This window comes from Haliotis asinina, chromosome 14 (assembly GCF_037392515.1).
Source record: "Haliotis asinina isolate JCU_RB_2024 chromosome 14, JCU_Hal_asi_v2, whole genome shotgun sequence".
NCBI classification, from domain to species: Eukaryota; Metazoa; Mollusca; class Gastropoda; order Lepetellida; family Haliotidae; genus Haliotis; species Haliotis asinina.
In genome coordinates, this window is record NC_090293.1 from 35,754,815 (window position 1) to 35,782,789 (window position 27,975).

The 27,975-nt window shown below is 42.7% G+C and overlaps 1 protein-coding gene across 1 annotated transcript; it reads right to left on the bottom strand.

Annotated features, from left to right (window-relative positions):
• Positions 1 to 490: 490 nt before the first annotated feature.
• LOC137260772 (inactive cell surface hyaluronidase CEMIP2-like) lies at positions 491 to 27,965 on the bottom strand. The gene is made up of 36 exons (XM_067798345.1): positions 27,806 to 27,965; positions 26,624 to 26,812; positions 26,178 to 26,338; positions 21,248 to 21,389; positions 20,983 to 21,144; positions 20,402 to 20,626; positions 19,933 to 20,037; positions 19,574 to 19,761; positions 19,348 to 19,420; positions 19,134 to 19,252; positions 17,415 to 17,587; positions 17,221 to 17,290; positions 16,813 to 16,959; positions 16,040 to 16,194; positions 15,297 to 15,368; positions 14,940 to 15,083; positions 14,347 to 14,542; positions 12,913 to 13,125; positions 12,537 to 12,636; positions 12,292 to 12,397; positions 11,712 to 11,882; positions 9,555 to 9,717; positions 8,948 to 8,998; positions 8,702 to 8,783; positions 7,898 to 8,012; positions 7,298 to 7,470; positions 6,940 to 7,103; positions 6,131 to 6,293; positions 5,711 to 5,803; positions 5,384 to 5,532; positions 4,301 to 4,379; positions 3,817 to 3,891; positions 3,675 to 3,707; positions 2,736 to 2,817; positions 1,356 to 1,453; positions 491 to 689 (listed from the first exon to the last, which is right to left on the bottom strand). Exons 1-36 carry the CDS (start codon positions 27,963 to 27,965, stop codon positions 499 to 501), a joined length of 4,782 nt encoding a protein of 1,593 aa, XP_067654446.1. The 3' UTR covers positions 491 to 498.
• Positions 27,966 to 27,975: the final 10 nt, after the last annotated feature.

Sequence of the window (27,975 nt, forward strand, 5' to 3'; positions counted from 1 at the left end):
ACGAAGTGTTACAATGAGAATCACAGACATTAAAATTATGGAGGACAACCTCCAGTCAAGTATTTCAAAATAAATAATATTACAGCAGAATGAAAGTCAAACGATTATCTCACCAAATATATATTGATTGAATCCATTTGTTCGAGATCACATATATATCTACTATTGCACGAGTCCATAAAATAATCACAATATTTACAATGCTAGCATAAATATATTACACAAGAAAGCACAGAACCTTGGATACACACGTGTTGCAGTCAGTGTCATGTTAGTGATCACGTGGCATAATGAGATGAGGATGCCTACATGACAAGAAATCGACCATGACAGTTTTCTCGGTTCATGAAACGAAGTAAGCGATTGAAAATAGAGGGTCTACGCTAGCATTAAAACCGTTTGTAACAAAGTGTTCTATTTTCTTGATAAGATAAATCAAACATCCCACACATCCCTTAAATCTGCAATTATCTCGACGGAAGCATATTGATGTGTTTGTCATGATACAGCCCGCGCTTTACACAAAATGGCTGCGATCCTGCTACACTTGGTGTTCCGCCATTTCGAGTTGTGAGATGCCAGTAGAACGCAGCTACCTTTGCCCCTGCCCCGTTTGCTGTCCCAGTTGGTATAAGGTGATGAAGACTCGTCATCTCCGTCGTCACTTGTAGCCTTGCTGTACACGTTTCCTGCAGCTGGGTATGGACAAGGAGGTTTGTTGTAGCTCATATAAATTATATCAGGTGTGAGTTTGTGCTCACTGGCTAAGTGAATCGTTTAACCCAAGCAGTGCCTGTATATTTGGTGGTAGATTCTGGGATTCAAAAATACTAGTGAACTACTAGACACCACTGAAGGACGCAATTTGGGGGAAGCGTTTAAAATAAAACGTTACTAATGAATTGATAGATAAATAATTTCATCAACTCTGGCATAATGGTAGAGGAAGCGATACGCCAACCAACCAATTAACTATGTACACTTTATATTCTTAATTACCTTTGATTTAATATTCCACTAGACAAACGTTTATCCTGTGAATGTATATAACTTTGATAGAAACAATAAGTTCCCTTTAAATTGAAAAGGAGACCCAGTGAGAATAAGAACATTCGGAACTTGGAGAAATCTAGACTTGCATCATTTTAGATTGTAGGCTTGTTGCAGAGAGCCGTATACAGAAGGGAAAATAACACGGTTCAGGGACTGAGCTCGATCACACAATTTCCTCTATACAGCTTTATTACGTTTATGTTCTGATATAGGGAAACGTCCAGCATCCCAGCATCCACAAAAAGGGGCATTGTCAGCAAATCGGACACCTGTCAATGCATTTGCTGAGGACGTCTACTCACCAATATACACAGAGGGACTGAGTGTCTCTGTCTTCACGACGTCTGCGATGAAGGAGTTCTCAGCGTCACTGATAACCGTCGCAACCTCGCTATCGCCTCTATAACACAGTATGGACAACATTGACAACCTCGCTGTCGCCACTATAACACAGTATGGACAACATTGAGAACCTCGCTGTCGCCTCTATAACACAGTATGGACAACATTGACAACCTTGCTGTCGCCTCTATAACACAGTATGGACAACATTGACAACCTCGCTGTCGCCACTATAACACAGTATGGACAACATTGACAACCTCGCTGTCGCCTCTATAACACAGTATGGACAACATTGACAACCTCGCTATCGCCACTATAACACAGTATGGACAACATTGACAACCTCGCTATCGCCACTATAACACAGTATGGACAACATTGACAACCTCGCTATCGCCACTATAACACAGTATGGACAACATTGACAACCTCGCTGTCGCCACTATAACACAGTATGGACACCATTGACAACCTCGCTATCGCCACTATAACACAGTATGGACAACATTGACAACCTCGCTGTCGCCACTATAACACTGTATGGACAACATTGACAACCTCGCTATCGCCACTATAACACAGTATGGACAACATTGAGAACCTCGCTGTCGCCACTATAACACAGTATGGACAACATTGAGAACCTCGCTGTCGCCTCTATAACACAGTATGGACAACATTGAGAACCTCGCTGTCGCCACTATAACACAGTATGGACAACATTGAGAACCTCGCTGTCGCCACTATAACACAGTATGGACAACATTGAGAACCTCGCTATCGCCTCTATAACACAGTATGGACAACATTGAGAACCTCGCTGTCGCCACTATAACACAGAGTGGACAGCACTGACAATCTTGCTGTCGCCACTATAACACAGAGTGGACAGCACTGACACAGCATTGACAACCTCGCTGTCGCTATAACACGAGAAACAATAATCATTTACTGGATAGGGACATCGCTAACTAAGGGACCGTTCATAATTTATGGCCAGGGTGGGAGTGGGGTGCTCACCCATTTAGTTTTGGGGAGATGGGGGTCACCTATTTTAGACATGACAAGCAGGTGGGGAGTGGGGGGGGGGGGGGGGGTACTTACTTTGTACTTTAACTTTAGGGGTGGGGGGTGTCATTCACATTGTACATGCAACTAAAAAAGAAACCATCATCACCCCTCCACCCTCGCCATAAATTATGAACGGTCCCTAACTATTACGCACTAACGATTTTCCCCTACACTTAATGGTTACAGATGTAGCTCACACTAACACTAGTTATTGCACACACAGGTTACAGATATTGCGACACAAGTAAAATCGAGTAAATGCTCACTGATTGCAGAACAACTTGGCTTTATCGTAGTTGCCGCGGTCCCCTCTATTCAGGTAGCAGTTGCCGTCTTTGTGGAGCCAGTCTGAAAGACATGGGTGAAACACGCTTTCCTATTGCTCTACATACTACTATGTAAAATGTGGGCAACGCAAAATCTTGTGTGTCATATGCCATATAACACATATTATACAGCCATCTCCAATTCTCGGGGTAAACACGTTTTCTGGCGATATCGCCGATGCGTGATACTTAGCGGTTGTCTACATCACTGACCGGTAACTAGGAAGTGGTGTCGAGTGAGTGAGTTTAGTTTTACTCCGCACTCAACAATAATCCAGCTCTATGGCGGCATAGAAAATAAATCCAGTAAATAATCCAGTCTGGACCAGACAATCCAGTGACCAACAACATGAACATCGATCTGCGCAATTGGGAACCGATGACATATGTCAACCAAGTCAGCGAGTCTGACCACCCGATCCCATTAATCGCCTCTTACGACAAGCATAGTCGCCTTTTATGGCAAGGATGGGTTGCTGAAGGCCTATTCTACCACGGGACCTTCATAGGTCTGTTTTTCATCGAGCTCAAGAGTGGTAATACACCTGATGAATCAAGCAGTTGATAGATGCAGATGCTAGAGGGTGAATCCCTTCATTTAGAAACAACAAGCATTCATACGATAAGAACTGTTTGTATTATTTTTTCAGCCGATATCCGTAAATAGCACGAGAATAGGAAGCGCCAGTAGAATTGTTCCAAGCATCATCAAGACTCATCGACTTCAAATTGTTATCCAAGATAAGGTAATACTAATTTATAGCCACAAGAAACGTTTGTTGATCTGAAACACTATTCAGACTATCCTTACTTTGGATAATTAGAACATGTATTGCAAAAAAGTGTGCCTGTAGTAACGGTACGTCTTCAAGAACTTACCAGCTGAACATGGTCTTGTAGACGACAGTGTTTCTGGAAAGTAAGGAGTGCGTACAATCAGCAAGTCAATTGAAAGGATATAGAATAAAGCATTAGATCACACAGCGGTTATAGCAGTATGGTAGTTCAGGTACAAGCTCACCTATGCTACACACGACGCCGTTCCTGCTTTCTTTGTTTGCCTTCTTCTTGTTGTAAACCAAGGCGTGGTCCAGTTCTGAAGTGAGTGAATGAGCATGGCTTAACACACAGGATGTGTGGTGTGTGGTAGGGTTAGGGGTTTAAAGGGGAGCACCGTTTAGCGCTCTGGTGGGCTTCATCTCAGCACAGCAAAGTTTCGCGTCTTTCAAAAAGCACTCACTATAATCCGTCTGTACAAGAACCGAGATATCAGCTGCATGAGTCAGTTTTAACAGGATACTAAATACAACAGAATACAAAATGAGATACCGGCCTTATGGTTGTCCGTTCACAGGTCAAGAGACCGTGTTGTTTTGATAGACAGAACACAGTTACCGTTGCTGCCTGAACACTCTATACAAGACCATCTGACACGCCATCAGTACAGATCCCACCAGAATAGCCGTTTGTTCACTGAGCAAGAAATATGCACAGAATCAACTCACCAAAAATATCACCGTGTTCTTCAGCTATCCAGTAGTTCATCGTCCGACCAAACCTGAAGATGTGTTCCTTCACTGCAGCCTTTAGAGGAGGAAGGAACGTTAATTGTACATATATATCTCCTGAAGACGATGCAGGGTACAGGAAAAGAAATCTGAGAGAGGAGCGAGGTGGTTAAAGAATAATGAAATCTGAATAAATAACGAGGATGGTATCGGGTTACAGAATCTGAGAGAAGTGTTATGAATCTGAAAGAGGAGCAACGAAGTTATACACGAATGAGGTTGCTCTGGTATTACAAAATCTGATAATTATGTAGCAAAACATTCTACGGCAAGGAGCACGTGTTATGGAGGTTGGAGAGAAAGGGTGAGATAATGGGGTTCAGCAATCCAGATGAACGAAGATTTGTTAGTTTGTTGTTTATCGCCGCACTCAAAAGCATTCCAGCTGCATGGAAACAACTGAGCCTGGTGCAGACAACCAAATGATCAAGAGCATGAGAAAGCGATGTACGCAGTTCGAATACGATGTCGTGTCAAGCCAAGTCATTGACTCGGACCCGTCAATACCGTCCTGCGATAAGCTGAACACCAATTCTAACCCGGATCTTCACGGTTGATGAACTCCGAGGTTATGGACATGGAAGCGAGAAATCTACCGGTGTATGGAATTGGTGACAGGAGGGTAAAGGATTATGGAATACGACAGTGGAAAGAGGTGGTTACAGGGTTATGGTTTTCAAGGCAGGAAAAAGGAGGTTACTGGTTTATGGAATCCAGGCGAGAAACGATGATACTGCAGGGTTACGTGGTATGAGAAAGGATACAGATCCAGCGTTTTGGTATCCACGAAATCAACACTGATGTCACATGATCCGAAAGCAGAGCCGGAAGGTTAGATGTTTTCGTTAGGTAGCTTTAAAGGTATCTAGAAGCACTATACATGATATGTAGCTACAATTTAGCGAAATTAATGACACGTAGCTACATTAGGAGGAAAAGCTTGATATGTAGCTCTACGGTACAGACAGACGTAGCAAACTGTGTAATGTACAGACATGGCAAACAGTGTAATGAACACACCAACTTGCGCACAGTCGAGGCATCTGCCAGAGTTCCACGTCTAGTGCGGCAGACGTAACCAGCGGTGATGTAGTCAACGACCTTGTTGATAACTAGGTAACAATCGCCGCCTTTTAATCGCTGACCATAATTATTCTGACCACAGCGAACTGAAAGGGAGACATTTATAGGTTATCAGAACTGACTTTTAAAAAAAATATTATTCCCTCCTTATATGGTCTCCTTATGAATTCTGCATATCCGAAATCCGAAAGCTTGTCAGAAATCTAAGCAACCCACCTGTGCCATGTCGAATAATGCATGCTGTAACCATGCATGCATTCTTACCTGGTACTGGGACCGGCATAGGTAGCTGGCACAAAGCCGGATAAGTCGCGTCTTCGCGGACATCCCAACGGTAAAGACTACTTGCACTCAGCACTGAAACAGAAACATTGACCCAGGACACCATCACAGAAAATGTTCTTGCTGACAATCCTATGCCGGAAACCTACACTGTATTACAGATACCTCGCTCCATAGAGAAAACCAGTGGTCATTCAGGAAATGGCTCCATCGAATCTAGTGTAGCTAAGGGATCTTTCATTGGATATCCCGTCGTGGATACATAAAGTACATGTAGAAAACAGATATCGGAGCAGCACATTATATAAACATAAACGATTACTGGCACGGAAACACCCAGGTGTGTTTGTGAGAAGTCCCGACTATCATGTGTTCTGCAACATTTGTACAGGCAATACCAACCTCCGAAGTCACGCTCTGAAGACAAGCCTTGGTCTGGAATAAAGTTTCTGTAACTGCCTAAGGGTGTACCATCGACGAAGGTGTAAGTGCCTTCACTGACGACGTCGTGCAGACCAAACCAGGCGTCAGTCTTAAAAGGTCTCATGTAGCGCTCCACTTGAGACTGAAACGAACACGACCATTATCATAGGGGAACACTGGACACTTTCCTGGACCAAGATACAGTCCGTGTAGGGACAATGGACGACAAAACTAACATACACAGAGATGTGGACATCGAGAGCTACAACGTGTGAACAGAATGTACGTGCTCCACACAGTTGATACAATCTGTGTTCTGTTAACAATTGGTCTGTTGGTGCATGTGAGTAATGTGTGGTGAGGAGGATCTCATAGGTTCCAAAGTGATCTATCAGAGAGATCAAATCTAATTTGTTGGATCCACATTGGTGCATTCGATCACCGTGAATTCACTTGAGAAGAAATAGTCTAACTCCCTACAAGTCAGTAGCATCAACGATGCCCGATGCAATTTACTGCCGCAACTTGCAACTTTTATTTGCACGAGTTAGTTATGGGTGCTACCCGTAGGGAAGATGCTCATCTCTTGGCGAATGCCAGGTAGTATTATTATACTGAACGGCAAAAGAGACGCAATTTCCGAGAAAATGAAATCTCATAAAGTAAGCAAACACCCCTCCAAACACACATTTAAAACTGTTACATAAACCACGCGATACTGAAAACAGAGGAGAGGAAATTTATATCATCACTCTCTCGGTACATAGGTAAAGGCATGGGTCTCCTACCTGGACAGTGTCCGAACTGATGGTCGCCAGTTCACCTCCTTGCAGGACACACTGCCTTTGAGCTTCCACGTAAGAGTATCGACCGGAAGTGAGGCAATAACACTTCCCGTCAATCACTGATCCGTTGTCTCCAGGTCCGCACGTGATTCCGGCCAGCGATGTAGCTGCAAAGATCAAAGTTAATTTTGCCTTTTATTTATTTCAAAATGTTGATGCGATATAATACAAAACAAAGTGCAAAATACACTAAAAAAATCTATTTTCGAAAATATACTGACATGCTATTTACAGACACCTCTGAGGTCATCTAAACCCGAATAAAACTGACCCCTCAGCCTCAGGAAATGCGTTTACATACTGTTGCCGGTGGTGTAGACAGAGTTAGCCAGGGAACCTCCACAGTTGGCGGTTTTGTTGCCTGAACAGGATTTGGAACACATGGTGCTGGTTCCAAAGCCTCCATACATATTACCACATCTGCACTCTGTACCGTTCTGTAGAGCAGCGTAGACATAGCCCCGGTTGTAGCATCTGGAACCATATACTTTACTCCATATTTGGTTTCAGATAACCACATGTTTGATAACCACATGTTAATCATTAGCACCATGAATATTACAATAGCTGTGTTTATATTCCAGTGCGCTAGCAGCCAGTATGCCATTTGAAACTAGGTATCTAGATATCAGACATGCTCTTTTTGTGATATGAAATACTTTGGCAGAAATACTTTCCGGAGACGTACGTTGTACTCTTAGCAAGATAAGTCGATCGTCGGTTCAAACCCCACTTTCATATTACAATAGTTTTGTACTTCAAATAATTTTGATTCTTTGGTTTGGCAGTACAAATCCCCAGGTTCTTGAGTTTCGAAAACTGGTAAGCCTTTATTACAGTCCTACCTTGGCTTTCGGATCATCACTAAGTCTCATTTTCATGACATCAATTTTGTTCAAACCTTTCAACACAGGTGTCCACCGTCATGGACATTGGTAGTTCCATAAAACCATAGGGAATATCTCTGTATGTTGAGGAGTCTTTGAAACAACCCTTTAGCTCGGATTTAGTTCGACCTGGGCGAGAAAGAAAGTTAAAAAACACATACTCACAAACACGAATTTAAAATAATGCGCGACATATAAAGCTATTATATTAAACCGTCTTACCACGTGACCATAACGATACATACAGCATGTACACATTCCTTATACTTACAAGTGTAATCCTGTACATGACCAGTGGGATATAATAGAGAAAGGCAATAACCTTTATGTACAGGACCAGGGGGACATACTGGAGAAAGGCAGATGACTTTCTGTACAGGTCCAAAGAGATATACAGGAGAAAGGCAACCACCTTCATGTACAGGACCAGAGGGCCATACTGGAGAAAGGCAGGCACCTTTATGTACAGGACCAGAGGGACATATTGGAGAAAGGCAGGCACCTTTATGTACAGGACCAGAGGGACATACTGGAGAAAAGGCAGTCACCTTCATGTACAGGACCAGAGGGACATACTCGAGAAAGACAACCACCTTCATGTACAGGACCAGAGGGACATACTGGAGAAAGGCAGGCACTTTTATGTACAGGACCAGAGGGACATATTGGAGAAAGGCAGGCACCTTTATGTACAGGACCAGAAGGATATACTGGAGAAAGGCAACCACCTTCATGTACAGGACCAGAGGGACATACTGGAGAAAGGCAGGCACTTTTATGTACAGGACCAGAGGGACATATTGGAGAAAGGCAGGCACCTTTATGTACAGGACCAGAGGGACATACTGGTGTAGAAGGTGCAGCACTGAAGAAGTTGGATTCCACTTCGGCACCAAAGGCCTGGAGGTCAGGTTCCTAGGTCAAACAAAATACGACGAATTACGAAAAGAGCTACTGATGTTTTTCAGGCGTTTATACGAAAATGAAGTCACTTGAGTAAGCCACATGAACACCAAGTGTTATCACAGTGACACATCTGACCTCATGGGAGAAGCAGAACTCACCCTCGACGTAGTCGTAGCACAGGGTTTAGCTTTGGGGATGTTCACTGCATCCTGCAACATGTAGAAACTCTAGTCAGTCAACATTATAACATGGCTGGATTGAAGCAGACTAAGGATTAGTCTCTGAATATAAATAAGTTTGTTAGTAACAAACAAACCCATTTTAATTGAAAAGGAGACCAAGGGAGACTTCATTTAAGGCTTTAGCACTGCAGAGAAGGCTTGGCAGCAGACAAAATAATGTGGTTCAGGGACTGTGAGACAGACTACGATTGAAGTACCAACATCTGCAGGATGTGATGCATGTCAGATGTTGGGTAGCCCTATACGTGACAAAATGTTAGCCAAAGAGTTCGAATGTGAAATCCTATCCACGATATGCCTCTTGGCCCCAAAGCCTAAGTCACTCACTCATATATTGTTCTGGCGTGATCAGTAATTTTGATGTGATGCACACAACGACCAAACACAAGCTTTTAACTGTTTGATGACTGCTTGTTTCGTTTATAAATAGAAACTTTACGTTAAGAAACCACGGTTGAGGTCTACTTGCAGTTAAAGACCCATATGACGAAATGTTCCAATGCGGAGCTGTGTCATAACGTACATCTTGAGGCTGGTTGTAGGTTCCATCGTATGCGTCGAGAAAACAGTCTGCAAGGCTGTTACTGCCACCGGCTCTAGTGATGATAATATACGGGCACTTGTATCCTGGACACCTTTCTCCATCAACACGGTCGACATTGGAGTATATCTTGATGAAAAGCAGGCTGGAAAACACCAAATACACTGAACTAGACAAGTCCTATCTGTATGCTTGGTTGTATTGTTTTGATTGTATTGTTTCTTGACATACCGTACTTGTTCAGGTGCTTGTAGAAAGTTAAGAAGAATTCCGAATATTTGATTCCCGCCAAGCGGACCCAGTTATCATTCTTAACGTCACTGGGTGTATACAACCCAGCTCCACAGGAGCGCTAGACTAGTTTTCAATCCATTTCATTTATCGCGCATCCATTCCCTTGCTGTAAGAGCACGGGCACATCTGCACATTGTAACGTAGGTTTTGTCACTGGTGTTTGTACGTATATATTGACAGTCTAACCTACCGTTATTTGAATGTCCTGACTAGGGTAGTCTGATCCGTAAAGACTGATGGTCCATAGACCGATAAACATGCTAGACAACCCTATCTCGGCACCTGCTTGATGTCAAACCCACCAGACATGGCCATGTAATAATCTGCAGCACCTATATCCCTCAGTGAACACCGCCTAGTCAGTGAGACATGGCCATGTAATAATCTGCAGCACCTATATCCCTCTGTGAACACCGCCTAGTCAGTGAGACATGGCCATGTAATAATCTGCAGCACCTATATCCCTCAGTGAACACCGCCTAGTCAGTGAGACATGGCCATGTAATAATCTGCAGCACCTATATCCCTCAGTGAACACCGCCTAGTCAGTGAGACATGGCCATGTAATAATCTGCAGCACCTATATCCCTCAGTGAACAACGCCTAGTCAGTGAGACATGGCCATGTAATAATCTGCAGCACCTATATCCCTCTGTGAAAACCGCCTAGTCAGTGAGGCATGGCCATGTAATAATCTGCAGCACCTATATCCCTCAGTGAACACCGCCTAGTCAGTGAGACATGGCCATGTAATAATCTGCAGCACCTATATCCCTCTGTGAACACCGCCTAGTCAGTGAGACATGGCCATGTAATAATCTGCAGCACCTATATCCCTCTGTGAACACCACCTAGTCAGTGAGACATGGCCATGTAATAATCTGCAGCACCTATATCCCTCTGTGAACACCACCTAGTCAGTGAGACATGGCCATGTAATAATCTGCAGCACCTATATCCCTCAGTGAACACCGCCTAGTCAGTGAGACATGGCCATGTAATAATCTGCAGCACCTATATCCCTCAGTGAACACCGCCTAGTCAGTGAGACATGGCCATGTAATAATCTGCAGCACCTATATCCCTCTGTGAACACCGCCTAGTCAGTGAGACATGGCCATGTAATAATCTGCAGCACCTATATCCCTCAGTGAACACCGCCTAGTCAGTGAGACATGGCCATGTAATAATCTGCAGCACCTATATCCCTCTGTGAACACCGCCTAGTCAGTGAGACATGGCCATGTAATAATCTGCAGCACCTATATCCCTCAGTGAACACCGCCTAGTCAGTGAGACATGGCCATGTAATAATCTGCAGCACCTGTATCCCTCAGTGAACACCGCCTAGCCAGTGAGACATGGCCATGTAATAATCTGCAGCACCTATATCCCTCAGTGAACACCGCCTAGTCAGTGAGACATGGCCATGTAATAATCTGCAGCACCTATATCCCTCAGTGAACACCGCCTAGTCAGTGAGACATGGCCATGTAATAATCTGCAGCACCTATATCCCTCTGTGAACACCGCCTAGTCAGTGAGACATGGCCATGTAATAATCTGCAGCACCTATATCCATCAGTGAACACCACCTAGTCAGTGAGACATGGCCATGTAATAATCTGCAGCACCTATATCCATCAGTGAACACCGCCTAGTCAGTGAGACATGGCCATGTAATAATCTGCAGCACCTATATCCATCAGTGGACACCGCCTAGTCAGTGAGACATGGCCATGTAATAATCTGAAGCACCTATATCCCTCTGTGGACACCGCCTAGTCAGTGAGACATGGTCATGTAATTGCAGGACCTATACCCCTCTGTACCCCTTGAACCCACCCTGAGGACTTGTCCCAGAAGTAGGCCCTCCCCGTGGTGTCGCTGTCCAGGTCGCTGATGCTGCTGACGTTGAAAGCAGGAGTAGATGTCCCTATCATGGGAAGTCCACTGGAAAAGCTGAAGCTGATCACATCTTTAGGATAGCACAGCCCCAGTCTGACATAGTCACCCCTACAAAACAGAGCAATCGCAAAGTGCACGATTCTTCAGTCCAAGCTGCGAGTTTATTCAATCAGGTACATGCAGCTACAAGCATATTATCAGGCAAACTTCTTCTGAACACACAATTTTCCAAAATATTCATATTCTTCAGGTTTTTCAGAATCTAAAGCTGTCGGTTAACCAAACAGCCATCGGTCACAGACAAGTATTAACATTGTTCAAATAGTTACTTGAGCGGTGGAGGTAGCCTAATGGTTAAAGCGTTCGCCAAGACCCGGCTTTGACTCCCCACGTGGGCACAATATGTTAAGCCCCCGTGACATTGCTGGATTAGTGCTCGATACGGCGTAAACCCACACTCACTCACTCATATAGCTACAGTTATGCGTTCCTGATATTGCACCAAAGGCCGATCTACCTTTCCAAGTTGTGTCCTGCGACCTTTAGCCTAGTCGGAGCTGTTCCGTTGAAGTAGACCGTATAGGATTTCTTCTTGATGACCAGGTAGGCATTTCCCTTTGTACCTAAGTTTGAAATGTACAGGTTGAAAATGAATACATGTGCGGGCCCCAGTCATACTTACGGAACCATCAACAACGGGCGTTTGGAAATCGTCCGTCTTAACGAAATCTGAACTATAATGAGGATCGCACCCAACACTACCTTTCAAGGCAAACGCATCATCAGGTCTGTCGTCCCGGCGCATGTACATTGGGTAGTTCGACTTCAATGTTTTAAGAGCTCCGTCTCCACTAAAGACAGTCTGCAATATGTCACATGGAATATAGCTCTTTGAATAATAACGTACAAGAATGAACTATAAATCTGATATTAGACTGCAACAGAACAAGTCGTTAGAAGACTGGCAAATTCAAGGTAAATTTTAATAGATAGACATATTTACGTGAAACTGCTCTCATATCGACTCAGTAACTCGGTAAAAACGTAAATATAGAGGTTTGTTATAACAGTAACCGTGGAATACCCATACTTACCAAGTGTTAAGACAAAGATGTGAGCGACTGTACAAAACTGATACCTTAGCATAGTCGTGGGGACACACGGCGAAGTTCGAGACGGGCCTGTAGTCACACTGGTTGGTGGTGTGGAAACGCGTATTCGGCACGAACTGTGTACCAGGTGTCCCAGAGACGCTCCCGTCGATGTCCCTGAAGGTGATCTGTCTGTTGCCGTCCCTGTTCTTCATAAGCGGAACAGATGGGTTTCCCTTATATGCCCAGTTTCCCTGAATCTGGAGTAAACGACGTAACAGTTCTATATCATGACATGTACCCCTCGTAACAGTTCAATGTCATGACATGTACCCCTCGTAACAGCTATATCATGACATGTACCCCTCGTAACAGCTATATCATGACATGTATCCCCGTAACAGCTGTATATTCTGACATGTACCCCCATAAAGTTCTATACCATGACATGTACCCCTCGTAACAGTTCTATATCATGGCATGTATCCCTCGTAACAGCTATATCATGCCATGTACCCCTCGTAACAGTTCAATATCCTGACATGTACCCCTCGTAACAGCTCTATATCATGACATGTACCCCCATAACAGTTCTATAACATGGCATGTACCCCTCGTAACAGCTGTATATCCTGACATGTACCCCTCGTAACAGTTGTATATCATGGCATGTACCCCTCGTAACAGCTGTATATCATGACATGTACCCTCGTAACAGTTCTATATCATGGCATGTACCCCTCGTAACAGTTCTATATCATGACATGTACCCCTCGTAACAGTTCTATATCATGGCATGTACCCCTCGTAACAGCTCTATATCCTGACATGTACCCCTCGTAACAGCTCTATATCATGACATGTACCCCTCTTAACAGCTGTATATCATGACATGGACCCAGTAACAGCTGTATAATATGACACGGATCCCCGTAACAGCTCTATATCATGGCCTGCTCACTTCCACTCCCGATCCTCCGTAACTGTCTGTATTCTGACATGGATCCCGAAACACTCTATATCATGACATCTATCCCCGATACAGCTATATATCGTGGCATGCGTGGTTTCCCGTAACAGCTGCATATCGTGACAATGCTCTCGCAAAACCCGTGTATCGTGACATGACCCCTACTAACAGACTAATAGATTTATATCGCGGCATGGTTCCCCGTGACTTGCTGTATATCGTGACATTGTCCTCCATAACACCGAGTCTTGTCTATAACATTACATCACTTATCATGACAAGATATCACATAAAGTGAAACAGCTTGGTCCCACTTAACACAGAGCTACGTTACACATCACACATTTTCGTAATATTGGTGGCGAAAAGATTGTTCCAACAGACCACGACACCAGGCAGGGTTCCCAGACAAGCTGCCTCCACATCGGACTGCACCACAGACACAACTACAGCACAATGTTGTAACACTAAGAAGGCATAACATTCATAACATTGCAAGTGGAAAACGCACCACGTCACAGAAGCCGAACTTGATGCCCTCAACATGGCTGCTGGCTTTAGGGGGATAGGGGTTGCTACGCTTCACGCTGATGGCCCCTGCGTATCTGGTCACTGACCCTGCTGTCTTCGTCTCGTATTTGTTAAAGAAGGTATTCGTCACGTGACCCGGACCCTGGTAGAAGACAACTCCCTGAAGCGGTTCCTCTCTGGAGGTGAAGATGGAAGACACTTTGATTTCATCTTCACACTAATGCCATACTGATCGCAGACTATTGCAAGAATGAATGTTCTTTAATCATGCACTCGGGAATATTTAAACCACACAGACAGTGAAATGATGAACAGCTACTCTGTCTGAGCAGGAACGTTCATTTTAGTTCATTTTAGAGCGAGCAGGCCAAAGCATAGTTTCTCGAGGATATCACAGGGGGACTTGCCTCATCGCCGTCATCCGACACAGCGACAAGCAAGGCAGCAAAGTATCCTGGGAAATGTACATTATTATTTTCTTTCATCTGATAATGACGAGCCAAGAAGCTGGCTTCTTGAACAAACCTTTGATCTCAAGGCACGAGGCATAATATTCAGGAAGTTTCAACATACGCTATGCCAGATCTGGAACGTCCAAATGGTTCCTGCGGAAGACCCAAGTTGTCCGTCTCGCCCACCAGCATGGAGCTGGTCAGCTTGGCATATGTCCCGGTATCAGCAGACGCCATTGTGATTCCCTGCATAGCATCGGCCAGGCTGAAGATATGGAGTGCCCACCATTAATGGAGATAAACACTTATCAGTCTCCAACATTTTATTCATACTACATGTACATTGCGCTGACAATCATGTCTTGTAAGTAGTCTAACAATATACTAACTATAGATAGTGTGAAATGACATCATTTTCTTACTGTAGTGAGGTCTTTAGTTTGTATCTGAAGGGAATTCGACAGAGATTCGGACTTACGTGAAATTGCTCATAATGACGATCCCAGCTTTAGTCCAGACGTTCGTGCCTCGGTTTTTGTAGGCTGTAAATCTGTATTGAAAGTAAGCACAAACCACCATTGATAAGACAATAGTTCACATATCCAGTATGATTTTAATGAACTATAGTCCGTTTTTTTTCTGAAGTGCTGACCGGTGAATTGCAGTGTAACTCGAAAACTAATGTTCGAGATGCGTGTGCACAAGTGCCGAAAAAGTTATTTATTCATTAACCTGTGCTGTCTCCATGCTTTCTCGCACGCCTGGCTGTTCCTTTCTCTGCAGTCCTCCCTCGTAACAAATAGTGAACTGTGTCAAAATTAAAAATTTTAATGATAGTTTGTTACATAATTTATTTATCAATAGGACAAAAAATCTGCCCAAACCTTACAGAGTTGACATGGTGTTCTGATTATGATCAGCGTTTCATTGAGTATGCTATGCTTGTTCGTTTTCGAGTTACATTGGAATTCATCGGTCCACTTTTTAGTCCAACAGACTATAATGGTGATGTATGTACTTATGGCTAAAATGCCCCGTTGTGTATGAATAAATGCATGCCCGTGATGAAGTACAGTGTATTCTGGATATGACGCAGGTTTTAAACTGATCACATGACGTTCCGTTTCTTTATAGGATACAGAACTGTGTCATTAACAAAGTAGTATTTGCCCTACATAAAAGGGACACATTGCAATTTACTGGAACGAAGCGCGCACTTACCCATATAGGTAGGACTTATCAAAATGCCCTCCAGTGTGAGATGGTGAAGTCATAGGTGTGTGAGACACTTTGGCACCAAGGACGCCATTTTCTGGGACGTATACTTTGTTCTTGTATTGTCCGTGAGAAATGCGTTTGTCAATGCGAAGGCCTCTCTGTTGAAGCAGAGTGAATCTCCCAATAACGTGTGACGGGTTATCATTCATCTCTTCTCACATACAGTTCTTGTTAAGCATTGAGAAAGTACCAAGAAAGAGTGTACACCTGACGTGAAACCTGCTGGACTCGGATGTTCTCTTGTATATTACGGCATGTCAAAGTGTCAATCCAAAACACAGCGATGCCTCTGAGTTCTAGTACACGCAGTTCCCTTGGTTCGAGAACATCTTACCATAACATACTCGCTGGTAAATGGAAACTGCCTACAAGGTGCGGGATGCGGGTCTGTTTCTCGCTCATCATAATAACTGAATTACCGTTACATTGATTACAACTAAATAGCTGTTATATTGATGACAACTGAAATACCGTTGTTTTGAGGACATAACTGAATTAAATTTTCATGGCACATCTAAATGAGAGTGAGTGAGGAATAGGACTGGGAAGTTCTAAATCGCACTCAACAATATTCCAGGTATATGCGTGGCGGGGGTCTCAATGGATGGACTAACTTACTGACAACAATATATATCATAATTGCTTGTCGTTAATTGTCGAACGGTTTTGTCCACTTTCAACAAACCTAGTATAATATGATTTTTTTTGGAACGTACATCCATATTCGAGTGAGCAGTGTTGTTTCTGAATTCCTTGATCTTTGTCTGCATGGCATGGAACTCAGGTACCAACCCCCTCTCTAGCTGGCGTTGTCGGGAGAGGCCGAGGGGAAGACGAGACGCAAGGATCCAAAATCCTGCATTCTGGAAAACAGTTACTGAATATTTTATTTATGTGACTGAATGAAAAATTCATAAATCCATTACCTCATACTTTAACAGACCAGAAAAATTATTATTTGTTACATTAACAGTCCCGTAAACATATTCTAATTTCGTTATGAGATCAGGTGTAACTTGATCTGTTATTTATTGTGTTAGGTAAATCCATGTTAGAGGTCTGCCAGTTTCAAATCCATCCATCAGCGTTACAATACGTGTAATTCTACTGTACCAGTAACTTACATCTGAGCCGGCGGCCACGTTGTTGATGAAGGTGTTGTTGGGGTGTGTAATCCAGTAGGAGGAGAGGGCGCTGTTAGTACAAGAAGTTAAAAATACCGATAACTAAAAACACGCTTAAAAACCAAACTCATGGTCAAAGAATAACACCAATAGTATTGTCTTGAAAGATACACAATTAAATATCCTGTCCTTACTCGCAGAATTCCTCCATGGTAGAATTGCACCACTCCTTCTTCATGTCGGACATGATGTGGGTGCCGTGCATGGTGCCGATACACAGGTTGCTGTCGAAGACGTTCCTCTGCTCTGCGCTGTCCTCCAAGAAGAAGCCGTGACCGCGGTGTAGATAACACACATTGTGAGACACCTGGTAATAGAGAGAAACCATACGAAGAGATACGGAGATGTTAAGAGACTGTTGCAAACCTTTTTGAGACACAGCGGTCCCAGAACACACTGACATATACTGAGAGCCATTAAAAACGCAATTGGCATTTGTTGTTTGTTGGTACAGAGGATGTAGGGATAGAAGGCTGATATTCTTACCTATTTCGAGTTTGAGTCCCAGAACCTACTTCTTTTATGATCGTCGATGCTTAAAACTGAACCTTTGACATTTCTTGTAAACACAACTACTACATTCATGAAACATGTTGTGCACGTGCATCACCTGCACCAAGGCTCTATAAAGCACGAGGAATTGTGAAACTGAATCACGTTGAGAAAATGTCACCCTTGATACAAGACAAGAATCACGTTTCGGTGAGAGTAGCAGCGTTTCTTCAGATGTGATGATTGTCAGGCACTGTAAAGTGCATCCAGTCACTGTTGGTCAACTCAGACAATTTTCGGGCCACCGGAAGTGTTGCATTTGTCCGCGATCTGGCACACCATCTTTGACGACAGCTCGACAGGACCGCATTATCCAAGTCTTACACTTTCGAAATCGGTTCAAAACAGCTGCTGATACTGCAAAGAGGACATCTATGACAAAGCGCAGGATTAATTTACCTTTTGCAAATGGACGTTAAAGGACTTATAGACGTCGAGAAGAAAGACTTGCGCCAAATTGTGTTTTTGAACATGGTCGTTTTGGAAGGGATGGTGCCATGACCAAGGCAAGTGCTGAATTGACACCGGCCCTTCAGCATCACTGGCAGACCACCCCACAGCTGTTTCTTAGATATCTGTGTCTTCCAATGACGCAATGACTGTCTTGCAGTGCACGCTATTAACTGCAAGTGACCCAACCTTTGTTTAATGTCGTTGTTGCGTCAGTGACGTTGTTGTTCATTGGACATTTTCCTATTAAGTTATCCACAGACGTTTATTTAAAACATATCAGCATGTTACATCTATATATGTTGACACTTGTGTGAGTAAAGAAAGTATGAAAGTCAAATTGCGTGTTTACTGGTTTTAAAGGAATAAGTCAGAATATGTCGAAGCGTATGTCAAAGGGATATGTCAGGAGATGACTATGCATAGGTCAAAGGAATATGTCAGAGGACATACATACAAATGTCGATGTGTGTCAGGTGGCGAATATATACGTAGGAAGATGTAGTGAGCAAGTGAGTGAGTTAAAAATTTAACGTCACATCGGCAATATTTCAGCCATATCGTGACGAGAACATTTAACTTTGGGAAGGAATCCGGAGATGTAGATGTTAGACATGTATGTATACATATTGTTATATATTTGTCTTCTGCAGATATGTGTGTGTTTGTCAGTGTGAGAAATGTTGCATTATAGCGTGTTTCAACACACGGAGAGAACGGAAACATTTAGTTGTTTGGAAAAAGAAACTCCTGAAAGTCAGATATCAAGACAAAAAAGACGAACGATCAACTCGTCACTGTTGGATTTATCACTATATATCACTTTACTATAGTAAAGTTATGTTTCTAACCTCAGCGCCATCGGTGCCGTGGACAGTGACGCACCTCGTCAAGGAGTGGTGGATGGAGTTGTGACGGAACCAGTTACCGTCCACGTCGTCGCACATGTGGAAGTGGAGTGGGTAGGTACCTGGTCAAGATAAGTTAGTTCTGTTGACCTTGTGTTTGAGCAGCAATACAAATTGTACAACGATATACTCTCCCAGGTGAGATAAGGACACTCACCGACAAATCTCTGCTGTCCCATGTGGTAGAGCTCAATGCCTTGGATGTGAGCTGACTTGAAGCCTTTCACAATCTAAAAAAGAAAAACAAATCGTAAGTCTTTCATGGAAGTAACAAACTATAAAAGTAATTTCGCAAGGTCCATCTTTAATAGTTATTGCCATACTCTGTTGGTCTTAGACATGCACGACATTGTATCTAAAGCCAAATAGAAGATTATTTACACCTTAATATGACCTCCAAATGTGTCAAATCCAAACAGGTCACAGAGGTACTGATCTTCCGGTTCGTTGATACTGCAACCCTCTTCCGGTATCACACCCTCGATGATGATGTTCCGGCTCAGCAGTCCCACTTCCGCCCTCTCGTCCACACCAAGAGTTACCTCTCCATAGTGTGTGTATTTGAGCGGCTCTGAAGGAGAATGGCTGGTTTTGATTCTCAAATTCCATAAACTATGGCATACTGGGGAACAGTATACTAGCAGATGTTTAGGGAGGGACAGTAATAACTGAAGACAGAAAACATGTTGCTCTATATACACGTAGGTGCAATGATAACAATACACCAGCTATACCTACGTACCTGTCAGACAGATTTCGTTGACGGCACAGGAAGGACAACTCTTGATGGTCATTTCTTCAGCTTGTCTCCAGTCGAAGTCGGTAGAGGATATGACGATCTTGTCACCTGTTGAGGATACGAAAGAATATGTTTTTATATAGAGTAACCATTTGGATTATCCAACAGAACTAGAAACTAAGTGGTAGCCAATGTGGGAACATGGTCCGTAAACATGTTCCAAGTCAGAGACTAAATGTTAGATAGTGGGAGAGCACAGTAGTTGGATGAAATATTTATATAAGTTATAATGACAGATCTAATTGTTTAAGATGTAACAAGGGATCAGATGAACAAATTGTCGAAGATGTAATGATTGATGAGATGAGCAAATTGTCTATAGGACATAAGTACATGTCTCCTGAGGTTGTCAGGGGAAAATGCTAGGCATATCTTTCAAATGTACACATGGTATAGAGTACCAAATACACACCGGGTCTCCACGCCGAGACATCAGCGTTCAGTGTCAGGCATGGGTAGGCTGTTTCTGTTAGAAGAACTCGAAAGTTGACACCTGTCTTTTTGTTCGCATTTGAAAAGACTTTGCTGTTCACACTGAACTGGAATCCATTGACATCGACAGCCAGGTAGCCAGTTTCTACAACGCCCTTGTGGTGTGGGTTGAGGACATGTCTCTCGATTGTTGTATCAGGGCGGCCTTACAAAAAAATAATAATAAGGATATTCATAAAGTGCTAGTTCCACATCACTGAGTGACTTGCTCATAGCGTGTATACATATATACAGAAAACGGATAACAGTAAAGACATTTGCCGGTAGCGTCGGAAGAACTTATATGGAAAGAGTTCCACGATGAAGCAGCTGCTCGAGAGAAGGATCGAGCTCCGAAATTTTTCAGTTTATATTCTATATACTAGAGCAGTTGGCCAGCTGATCAGAGATATCCAGAGGGATGGTATTGAAAAACACCTCCTGGAGAGGCGCAGAGACAGTGCTTTGAGGAGGCTGGTAGACTAAAGAACAGTCAGTCTAGTGAACGTAATTGCACCTCACCTGTTCTTGTTATAAAGGCGTAAGCCTGTCTGCCTGTGACTCTCCTGATAGCTGATGACGTCAGACCCCCTGCAGCCTCCAGTGTTGTGTACACAGCGGTCATGTCTCCAGTACCAAGTTCACCTTGAAGCGCAACTGCCAGAATCTTGTCTTGGGGAACACCTGAAACATTAAACATAAAACATGTCATCAGATAGAATCACAGCACCAGTCAATTACCAATTCACTTCCAAACAATCAAATCACGTCGCGTCGATTTGCTCACTTTTTATAAATTCCTTAAATTTGAGGTCCTCGTCATCAATGTCCTCCCCGGTCCTGAACACGGCAAAGTCCCACAGAGAGCTGTCCTCATTAAACACAGACACGTACAGACCTCGAGAAGATTCCGCTCGGAACACACTTGTCTGTAAAATACACAAATAATTGTTTGTTATCCCTGCAGGCATTACTTTTGTATCACAGCGTACACTACACTACACCAACTCAGTTCTACATTAACGATGATTTTACAGGTATGTCAATAAAACAAAACATCAACTCAGCTCGACGTTAAAGATGCTCTCACAGGTATCTGAACACTACATCTTCTAACCTGAACCGCTATCATGACTCTATTGATACCTCAACTCTACGCCGTCTCATCTGTACCTTTATCATGGTTCTATTGATACCTCAACACTACATCGTCTCACCTGTACCTTTATCATGCCTCTATTGATACCTCAACACTACATCGTCTCACCTGTACCTTTATCATGCCCCTACTGATACCTCAACACTACATCGTCTCACTTGTACTTTTATCATGCCTCTATTGATACCTCAACACTACATCGTCTCATCTGTACCTTTAACATGCCTCTATTGATACCTCAACACTACATCGTCTCATCTGTAACTTTAACATGCCTCTATTGATACCTCAACACTACATCGTCTCACCTGTACCTTTATCATGCCTCTATTGATACCTCAACACTACGTCGTCTCATCTGTACCTTTATCATGCCCCTACTGATACCTCAACACTACATCGTCTCACCTGTACCTTTATCATGCCTCTATTGATACCTCAACACTACATCGTCTCATCTGTACCTTTAACATGCCTCTATTGATACCTCAACACTACATCGTCTCATCTGTACCTTTAACATGCCTCTATTGATACCTCAACACTACATCGTCTCACCTGTACCTTTATCATGCCTCTATTGATACCTCAACACTACATCGTCTCATCTGTACCTTTATCATGCCTCTATTGATACCTCAACACTACATCGTCTCATCTGTACCTTTAACATGCCTCTATTGATACCTCAACACTACATCGTCTCATCTGTACCTTCAACATGCCTCTATTGATACCTCAACACTACATCGTCTCATCTGTACCTTTAACATGCCTCTATTGATACCTCAACACTACATCGTCTCACCTGTACCTTTATCATGCCTCTATTGATACCTCAACACTACATCGTCTCATCTGTACCTTTATCATGCCTCTATTGATACCTCAACACTACATCGTCTCATCTGTACCATTAACATGCCTCTATTGATACCTCAACACTACATCGTCTCATCTGTACCTTCAACATGCCTCTATTGATACCTCAACACTACATCGTCTCACCTGTACCTTTATCATGCCTCTATTGATACCTCAACACTACGTCGTCTCATCTGTACCTTTATCATGCCCCTACTGATACCTCAACACTACAGCGTCTCACCTGTACCTTTATCATGCCTCTATTGATACCTCAACACTACATCGTCTCATCTGTACCTTTAACATGCCTCTATTGATCCCTCAACACTACATCGTCTCATCTGTACCTTTAACATGCCTCTATTGATACCTCAACACTACATCGTCTCACCTGTACCTTTATCATGCCTCTATTGATACCTCAACACTACGTCGTCTCATCTGTACCTTTATCATGCCCCTACTGATACCTCAACATTACAGCGTCTCACCTGTACCTTTATCATGCCTCTATTAATACCTCAACACTACATCGTCTCATCTGTACCTTTATCATGCCTCTATTGATACCTCAACACTACATCGTCTCATCTGTACCTTTAACATGCCTCTATTGATACCTCAACACTACATCGTCTCATCTGTACCTTTAACATGCCTCTATTGATACCTCAACACTACATCGTCTCACCTGTACCTTTATCATGCCTCTATTGATACCTCAACACTACGTCGTCTCATCTGTACCTTTATCATGCCCCTACTCATACCTCAACACTACAGCGTCTCACCTGTACCTTTATCATGCCTCTATTGATACCTCAACACTACATCGTCTCATCTGTACCTTTATCATGCCTCTATTGATACCTCAACACTACATCGTCTCATCTGTGCCTTTATCATGCCTCTATAGATACCTCAACACTACATCGTCTCATCTGTACCTTTATCATGCCTCTATTGATACCTCAACACTACATCGTCTCACCTGTACCTTTATCATGCCTCTATTGATACCTCAACACTACATCGTCTCATCTGTACCTTTATCATGCCTCTATTGATACCTCAACACTACATCGTCTCATCTGTACCTTTAACATGTCTCTATTGATACCTCAACACTACATCGTCTCATCTGTACCTTTAACATGCCTCTATTGATACCTCAACACTACATCGTCTCATCTGTACGTTTCACATGCCTCTATTGATCCCTCAACACTACATCGCCTCATCTGTACCTTTATCATGCCTCTATTGATCCCTCAACACTACATCGTCTCATCTGTACGTTTCACATGCCTCTATTGATCCCTCAACACTACATCGTCTCATCTGTACCTTTAACATGCCTCTATTGATACCTCAACACTACATCGTCTCATCTGTACCTTTAACATGCCTCTATTGATACCTCAACACTACATCGTCTCATCTGTATGTTTCACATGCCTCTATTGATACCTCAACACTACATCGTCTCATCTGTACCTTTAACATGCCTCTATTGATACCTCAACACTACATCGTCTCATCTGTACGTTTCACATGCCTCTATTGATACCTCAACACTACATCGTCTCATCTGTACCTTTAACATGCCTCTATTGATACCTCAACACTACATCGTCTCATCTGTACGTTTCACATGCCTCCATTGATACCTCAGCACTACATCGTCTCATCTGTACCTTTATCATGCCTCTATTAATACCTCAACACTACATCGTCTCATCTGTACCTTTATCATGCCTCTATCAATACCTCAACACTACGTCGTCTCATCTGTACCTTTATCATGTCTCTATTGATACCTCAACACTACATCGTCTCATCTGTACGTTTCACATGCCTCTATTGATCCCTCAACACTACATCGTCTCATCTGTACCTTTATCATGCCTCTATTGATCCCTCAACACTACATCGTCTCATCTGTACCGTTATGATGCCTCCATTGATACCTCAACACTACATCGTCTCATCTGTACCTTTATCATGCCTCTATTGATACCTCAACACTACATCGTCTCACCTGTACCTTTATCATGCCTCTATTAATACCTCAACACTACATCGTCTCATCTGTACCTTTATCATGCCTCTATTGATACCTCAACACTACATCGTCTCATCTGTACCTTTATCATGCCTCTATTGATACCTCAACACTACAGCGTCTCATCTGTACCTTTATCATGCCTCTATTGATACCTCAACACTACATCGTCTCATCTGTACCTTTATCATGCCTCTATTGATCCCTCAACACTACATCGTCTCATCTGTACCTTTATCATGCCTCTATTGATACCTCAACACTACATCGTCTCATCTGTACCTTTATCATGCCTCTATTGATACCTCAACACTACATCGTCTCATCTGTACCTTTATCATGCCTCTATTGATACCTCAACACTACATCGTCTCACCTGTACCTTTATCATGCCTCTATTGATACCTCAACACTACATCGTCTCATCTGTACCTTTATCATGCCTCTATCAATACCTCAACACTACGTCGTCTCATCTGTACCTTTATCATGTCTCTATTGATACCTCAACACTACATCGTCTCATCTGTACGTTTCACATGCCTCTATTGATCCCTCAACACTACATCGTCTCATCTGTACCTTTATCATGCCTCTATTGATCCCTCAACACTACATCGTCTCATCTGTACCGTTATGATGCCTCCATTGATACCTCAACACTACATCGTCTCATCTGTACCTTTATCATGCCTCTATTGATACCTCAACACTACATCGTCTCACCTGTACCTTTATCATGCCTCTATTAATACCTCAACACTACATCGTCTCATCTGTACCTTTATCATGCCTCTATTGATACCTCAACACTACATCGTCTCATCTGTACCTTTATCATGCCTCTATTGATACCTCAACACTACAGCGTCTCATCTGTACCTTTATCATGCCTCTATTGATACCTCAACACTACATCGTCTCATCTGTACCTTTATCATGCCTCTATTGATACCTCAACACTACATCGTCTCACCTGTACCTTTATCATGCCTCTATTGATCCCTCAACACTACATCGTCTCATCTGTACCTTTATCATGCCTCTATTGATACCTCAACACTACATCGTCTCATCTGTACCTTTATCATGCCTCTATTGATACCTCAACACTACATCGTCTCATCTGTACCTTTATCATGCCTCTATTGATACCTCAACACTACATCGTCTCACCTGTACCTTTATCATGCCTCTATTGATACCTCAACACTACATCGTCTCATCTGTACCTTTATCATGCCTCTATTGATACCTCAACACTACATCGTCTCACCTGTACCTTTATCATGTCTCTATTGATACCTCAACACTACATCGTCTCACCTGTACCTTTATCATGCCTCTATTGATACCTCAACACTACATCGTCTCACCTGTACCTTTATCATGCCTCTATTGATACCTCAACACTACATCGTCTCACCTGTACCTTTAACATGCCTCTATTAATACCTCAACACTACATCGTCTCATCTGTACCTTTAACATGCCTCTATTGATCCCTCAACACTACATCGTCTCATCTGTACCTTTAACATGCCTCTACTGACAACACAATACATCGTCGTCTCATCTGTACGTTTAATATGTCAATGTGGATATCCCAACTCAACAGATTCTAACCTGGAAATTGAAGAGGTTGTCACAGGTGCTTGGTTCAGCTGTTTGGATCAACTTCGTCCATGATGGCTTCTCTTCTCCGTGTATCTCAATCGTGCCTCCTGCATCCACGCCAATGAACTTCCTCCCAAAGCCAGAAACAGACAACGTAGAGTTGCTTTCACCTGGGAAAGGGAAGTGATGTTGATCTTGGTGTTCCGTGTTAAACTCATCTCAGGGTACGTTGACATGCCATGGTTGATAACTGTTTGGACAGATTATCTTCCACGATACATTGACATTGTCTAACATCCATAGAAACTTTACTTTACATCTCTTTCGCATAAATATAATCTATGTAAAATTAGCGTGATACACAAACACATTCCGCCCATAAACCAATTGTTGATTTGAAAGGTATGCGTCTCTTTAATACCGATATATCTGTCTCTAGATATGTGTTGTCCGACCTGTAAGTCTGATGTGGGTTTTCTTGGTGAACCTACAGTCCTCACTGCCGATCTGGAGGCGGCCTCTGATGAGGATGTAGCTGACACAGACGGTGAGGTTGTCCACGTCGCCCCAGACTAACGCTGCCCCATCCCCGATGATGATGGAGGACAGACATGGCGGGGACACGTTCAGGAGGAGTTTCTTGCCTGGAAGGAAACTCAAGGTTAATCAAGTAAACGAATGTCTCTGAAAGATTCCATGGAAATAAAATGGTTTCGTAGATTGAACGATTAGCCATGGATGTTCCCATGTACATGAAATGTGTTTAAGACTAACAGGTCAGGTAATTTCCGGGTGTAATATCAATCCTGTCTTCATTAACTAAATCACATGAGTAAAATGTATTTTCAGAAACGATCAGTATATTTCAGTATTTAGAGAGGACATAAACGTATCACAACTTATTTTTATGCACGAAGTGTAGTTTTATTATCATCCAGATAGGCGGAACGTAAGTGTCATGTCAAAATTTATAAAACTTTATAAATTATATGAAAAACAACCTATTTGTTCATTTAACCACATTTACCAGTTACTATCTATTGTTCTGATACTGAAATGTCAAAGGTATTTAGAGGTAATGGATGACAACACTAATGATATCTCCTGTTGGAACATTTAAAAATCGTTTCCCTTACTCGATATAATAACGGTCAGGTATTTAAATATGGCATAATTAAATACGGTAATTAAAGGTTAAAGGCAATGTACTGAAGAAACAGTGTTGAACATAGACCGTGAATGGCAATTAAAGTGTTTAACTACATTGCTTCGATTGTTGACAGTGATTATAATGTTGTTGAGTAATTCAGTTGGGACACAACGTTTGCACGAAATTGTACTGGTTCTGGTGGTATTTTGTACTTGATGACTGACATATTCACCCAAAGTTGTTTATTTGTGACGTGAACTAGCAAACAAAAGTCAACAATGTAGAGAAAACAGCTTACACATCAACAATGAGTGACTGTGCTAAACTGTAAAAAATTAAACAGAGGCGCATATATTTGCTTGAAAGAAGTCTTTGACGATAACTAACGTTTAGAGGCAGGTTTACAATTACGTACGTCGGTTTCCCTCGTTTCAAAGGAGCTCGACTACTCACTACATTGTCTTGTGAATGAAAATATCAAGTTTACCTGATGGAATGAGAACCTGGTCCCCTTTTTTCGGTATTGTCTTGGATGCCCAGGAACTTGTGTCCCCCCATTTCAGTAACCCGCTGTCTAGGTGGGGACAAGCACTTTCTCCCACCCATGCGGACAGACAAACGATAACTACTTGCAAGAACAAATGCATTTTCAATAGT

Coding starts and splice junctions, on each gene's coding strand:
- LOC137260772 (XM_067798345.1), bottom strand. CDS start 27,965: ATGCATTTGTTCTTGCAAGTAGTTATCGTTTGTCTGTCCGCATGGGTG. Junction 12,637..12,912: donor GTCCCCACGACTATGCTAAG/GTATCAGTTTTG, acceptor GACATATTGCAG/ACTGTCTTTAGTGGAGACGG. Junction 4,380..5,383: donor CCTCGACTGTGCGCAAGTTG/GTGTGTTCATTA, acceptor CCTCCTCTAAAG/GCTGCAGTGAAGGAACACAT.